Source organism: Nicotiana tabacum, chromosome 3, assembly GCF_000715075.1.
Source record: "Nicotiana tabacum cultivar K326 chromosome 3, ASM71507v2, whole genome shotgun sequence".
In the NCBI taxonomy this organism is placed as follows: domain Eukaryota; kingdom Viridiplantae; phylum Streptophyta; class Magnoliopsida; order Solanales; family Solanaceae; genus Nicotiana; species Nicotiana tabacum.
In genome coordinates this window covers 194,295,134-194,300,437 of record NC_134082.1, presented here as the reverse complement: position 1 = coordinate 194,300,437, position 5,304 = coordinate 194,295,134, and the positions used below count along the sequence as shown (strand labels likewise).

The window sequence follows — 5,304 nt, the reverse complement described above, 5'->3', positions numbered from 1 at the left end:
TTTTAACTAAAGAAAGTCAAACCGAAACCAAACTAACCCGACATTATATATATAGAAATTTTAGATATATTTAATATATAAATATACTTATTGTGATGTAATTTATAAATATTTCTTAAATTTTTTCATAATTTTATCTTTTAAAGTATTATTTCAAGATTGGACTTAGAACTTTTGAATGTTCCAATAAGTTTTATAGCCATTAATATTGGTAACTCAAATAATGCTAACAAAAGCCCAAAACAAAATTAAAACAATACTAAGGCTAACAAAAGACATTTAATTCAATACTTAGAATGACAATGCATTGTTTTGCAATGATTTAGATCAAATGCATAACCTATTTTTATTTTTCTTTATCGTATAGTCATGTAATTAGTACTCCTTTATTAGTCTACTTATTTGAGCATGACTCAGTACTTTTAGATTATGCCTATTTTTATTATGGTTTTTTAATTAGCAATATTTATATTACGTGATTTTATTGCTTTATTATTGAATATTTTAGGATAATGTCATGACACATCTCATATTTTGTATTATTTTCTTGAAAAATACCTTGTATAGTTGTTATCTTACTAGGATTAAAGAAATATTTGGAGCACATGTTATATGTTTTGTGCTACGAAGATTTACCGGAAAAAAAATCGAAAAACCCGAATAACTCGAAAATTCGAGAAAAACCGAGATTGAAAAACCCGAGTTTTATTGGTTTGGTTTGGTCTTTAGATTTAATAACCCGACACAATTGGTTTGGTTTGATTTGGTAATTACAAAACTCGAATCAACCCGACCTATGTACACCCCTACCTATGAGATCCATTTAGTATCTCTATGTGTATATGGAAGTTATGAGCATATTGGCACCTACCAATCTGGAAAATTAAAACTGGATTAATAGATGAATAATAATAATAATAATAACTAGATATTACTTTACTAAAGATAATAGATAAATAAGGATTAACTGTGACCCTGCAACCCATTTGTATCATTAGACATTGATATAGCCTACTGTGACGAGCTAGATATTTTGTTTTTCTAATCTCTTTTTATATCAAATAATTTTTATTTTAGATTTGGTCCTAATATGACAAATTGCAGTGAATAAACAAACTTGAAAGATTTTTATTTTTCTGAATTCACTCTTGTTGGTCTGAAAATAATTAGCAGATCGAAGTAACATGCGAAATTATCCTCAACATTAATAATTGACACCAAAATTTTATAGGTTGCCACATCTCATCCTTAAAGAAACTATAAATTAAAGGCGCTTTCTATTTTATGTTTCATTAGAAAATATTCACCAATCGTGTCACTTTTATGGGCATGTTTGTTCATAGGTGTAGTTGCTCACTGTTAGTATTCTTGTACCATTTTTTTTAATAGTCACAAATATGGTGGTAAACAGGCATGTTAATTTGAACTTGACAGCGTTAAAAGTGCATTTGATTAATACTAGTTACTACACAGTCCGGTTATGTTTCATACGTGCATAAAATGGATTGGTTCAAAGTAATTCAATTACTAAAAAAAATTGAATTAGCTATGAACTTTGTCGCTAATTTACAATTTTTTTATAATCTGACACAAATTTGTATTAGCGGCGACTGTTGCGTTTTTCTCTTCTTCTATTCAATTTTGTCCGTCGCTAATTTCTATTTTGTAGTCGTACCGGTCAAATCAAATCTGATTAGCGAGAACGTGGAACATTTTAATTCGAATTTATTCGAAGGTACCAATTTGTTATTAAATATTTTTTCTAAGCAGTCCACCTACCCCCTTGCTTCCATCGTGAAGCTCGAGTTGGGTCACTTTGCAATACAAAAGGAAGGCTGAAATATGCTCTTGTTTCTGTATCCGCAGATACCTCATAGGTAAGAAGTTTTTGTTTAATTTACTAACACATGTTCTAGTTGGATTATTTGATTATTAGTTTTATGATGGATAATTTGAAGGGGAAAGCTATTTGAGGCTATAAATTGCTGCCACGAGTTCTTGACATTCGAACAATTTTAGCAATAGAAGAATACTTAGTCAAAATGTAAGCCTACACGTCCATAGATTAACAGATGTCCAGTACTCAATAGGAGAAAAAAATCCATAGATGCAATCATATTAAGCACAAACTAGGGCTAGTGAAAAAAAATACCAATATATCAGACTTACATGTGCAGCATATTAATTAAACAAAGTATTATAGTAGTGATTATCCTGAATCCCTTCCCCAGCTTATAAAAACAATTTAAAGCTGCTTTATTGAATTCCAGCTACTTTATGTATATTTTCTTGCAAGTTGTTGGCAAAAATAATTATGATATTCACATTTGGTGCTGCTTTTAGCCTATAAAAGAACACTAGCAATGACAAGATTAACAGCAAACTAAAGCTTTATCCATTTTGGTACTAAGCCATGGCTTCTTCTTCACAACCATTGTTGGACACACCGAAAAGAAAATCCTCCACTTCTAAAGCTCTCTATGTTCTTCTCTCCATAGCTGCTATTGTGGGCTCAGTTGGATTAGTTTCAATCTGGGCTATTAATGTCAGCAGCCCATCTCTTTCCTTGACAGCCCATGTTTGTGATCAGGCCCATGATCAGCCATCTTGCTTGGCCATGGTGTCTGAGGTTGCACCTGTTGGTTTGATGGATTCCACGACAGTGGATTTGTTACAGATGGTTTTGCATAAATCATCGTTAAAAATCCACGAGACGATCGATTTAGTGAGCAATGTGAACGTTAGGATCAATGATGGGAAGGAGCAAGCAGCTCTAGCAGATTGTCTAGAGTTAATGGATTTGTCAAGTGACAGATTAATGGACTCCATGATGTTACTTGGGAACTTGTCGGCCCAAACCCACTTTGATGTCCATACATGGCTAAGTAGCATTCTGACTAACCATGCTACTTGCATGGATGGGCTAAGTGGTCAGGCCCGGACCATTATGAAGCCCATATTGAAGGATTTGATAGTAAGAGCAAAGACTTCTTTAGCCTTGATGGTTAAAATGGCACCATCTAATACCATGGATCTTCCATCAGTTACTGATGGATTACCCTCATGGGTTACTTCTTATGATAGAAGGCTTTTGCAACTTTCTGCAAATGCCATAACAGCCAATGTTGTAGTGGCTAAAGATGGTAGCGGAAAATTCAAGACAATAAAGGAAGCAGTAGCATCAGCTCCAGATAATAGCAAGACTCGTTATGTTATATATGTGAAAAAAGGAATATACAAAGAGAATGTTGAGATTGGGAAAAAGAAGAAAAATGTGATGCTTGTTGGTGATGGCATGGACGCCACCATCATCACTGGTAGCTTGAATGTTGTCGATGGTGCAACAACCTTCAACTCTGCAACTGTTGGTAAAAAAATCTCCTTTCTCACTACTGTTTTGGCTTATTTATCGTTTTTATTTAAATGAAAGCTTTTTATTCTAACAAAGAAGTTTGAAACTCAGTAGCCATTGGGGAAAAGGTTTGTCACTCTGGAAAACAATAAATTTTCTAAAGGACAAATACAATAACAACATACTCAGGGTAATCTTACAAGTAGCATCTGGAGAGGATAATGTGTATGTGAATCTTACCTTTATTTCCATAGATCCTCGCACAATTCCTAAAGGACAAATGCCTTTGTCAATTGGGGCTTTGCCAATTGCTTTTTGGTGGCGATAACTTATGCAATCTTTAACTATCACTGGAAGCTTTAGGCTAAAGCTATGAAATCTAAAATCCACATTCAGCTAATAAGAACATAAATAATATTGGACATTTATTAACTTCTTTTTGCGGTTGTCTAACCTTTTTTTTTTTTTTTAATGCAGCTGCTGTTGGGGATGGATTCATAGCCCAGGATCTGCAGTTTCAAAACACAGCAGGAGCAGCAAAACACCAAGCAGTGGCACTTCGTGTTGGGGCAGATCAATCAGTCATCAATCGTTGCAAAATAGATGCATTCCAGGATACCCTCTATACCCACAGCCTCCGCCAATTCTACAGAGATTGTTACATCACTGGCACTGTAGATTTCATCTTTGGTAATGCAGCAGTCGTGTTCCAAAACTCAAAAATCGCAGCACGAAAGCCTGGGCCTGGACAAAAGAACATGGTTACAGCTCAAGGTCGTGAAGATCCAAACCAAAATACAGGAACTTCAATCCAAAATTGTGACATTATTGCTACCTCAGACCTTGCACCATTGAAAGGGTCCGTTAAGACATATTTGGGCCGTCCGTGGAAAGCGTACTCACGAACTGTATTTATGCAGTCCAATATTGGAGACCATATTGACCCAGAAGGTTGGTCAGTATGGGATGGTGATTTTGCCTTGAAAACTTTATATTATGGTGAGTATATGAACAAAGGACCTGGAGCTGGAATTAGTAAGAGAGTGAAGTGGCCTGGTTATCATATTTTAAGTGCTTCAGAGGCAACGAAATTCACAGTGGGTCAGCTGATTCAAGGAGGAGTATGGTTGAAATCTACTGGTGTGGCTTACACTGAGGGCTTGTGAGAACTCTGTTAAATTGATCTGCCTATCATGTACTGCTAGTGAAGTTTTAGTATGTTTCGACTGCTGGTTGTAAGCTTGTTTCGTAATAATATGCTGCTGAGTAGTGGTTCTGTAATGTGAACGATCGATCATCACTAACCGCGATCAATTGATAAACTTGGCGTGTATTTATTATAATACAAAAACCTTTTTTTGTTAACAAGGGAACCCATAACCGCTATCCTTGTGATACGCACAAGGTAAATCCCGCTCCTATATAATAGCCCTTAAATCATACAAGAACCCCACTAGGCAAGCTCCATGCAACGGGCTCAATCGAAAAGATATGCAACTCGGCCACCCGGGGGGTAATACAAAAATCTTTGCAAATGGAAAACATAAAAAAAAAAAAAAAGGGGGAGGGGAGGGGGGATAATTTTGTTACATTGGAAGAGTATATATAATGGAGAAAAAGGTTAACATATGTCAGGTAAAGAAATAATGTTGTTTGTTTTTGTGAATAATTGAGCTTCTAAGACTGATCGAGTTCACAGTGAGATATCTTTAACCGATCAATTTTGTGCCATCTCATAGAAATGCTGCTCGGAATTTTCATAATATACATTTCCATACTTCAGTATCACCAGTTTTCGTTATTATTTTTGGACCCCTTGCGGTATAGTATTACAATTTGTTGTATGTAGACTTGTAGTCCACAACTTCCAACAAGAAGGGTTGATAGCAATAGGCATTGCAGTCTGGTAAGTGAGAAATCCTAGTATATGTTGGATATAAAAGAAAATAATA

The 5,304-nt window shown here is 35.1% G+C and overlaps 1 protein-coding gene across 2 annotated transcripts; it reads left to right on the top strand.

Annotated features, from left to right (window-relative positions):
- Window positions 1–1,776: 1,776 nt before the first annotated feature.
- LOC107791975 (pectinesterase-like) lies at window positions 1,777–4,633 on the top strand. 2 transcript variants are annotated; one of them, XM_075250353.1, is made up of 3 exons: window positions 1,777–1,877; window positions 2,412–3,368; window positions 3,830–4,633. In XM_075250353.1, the coding sequence occupies exons 2-3, from the start codon at window positions 2,414–2,416 to the stop codon at window positions 4,516–4,518; spliced, it is 1,644 nt and encodes a 547-aa protein (XP_075106454.1). In that variant the 5' UTR covers window positions 1,777–1,877; window positions 2,412–2,413; the 3' UTR covers window positions 4,519–4,633. The 2 variants fall into 2 exon arrangements, with proteins under 2 accessions (XP_075106454.1, XP_016469625.1); XM_016614139.2 differs by lacking the exon at window positions 1,777–1,877 and having other exon boundaries at window positions 2,345–3,368.
- Window positions 4,634–5,304: the final 671 nt, after the last annotated feature.

Bases quoted from the DNA above. Each gene is read 5' to 3' on its own strand.
- LOC107791975 (XM_075250353.1), top strand. From the start codon at position 2,414: ATGGCTTCTTCTTCACAACCATTGTTGGACACACCGAAAAGAAAATCC. The intron at 3,369-3,829 runs GTAAAAAAATCT...TTTTTAATGCAG, and splicing joins CTTCAACTCTGCAACTGTTG to CTGCTGTTGGGGATGGATTC.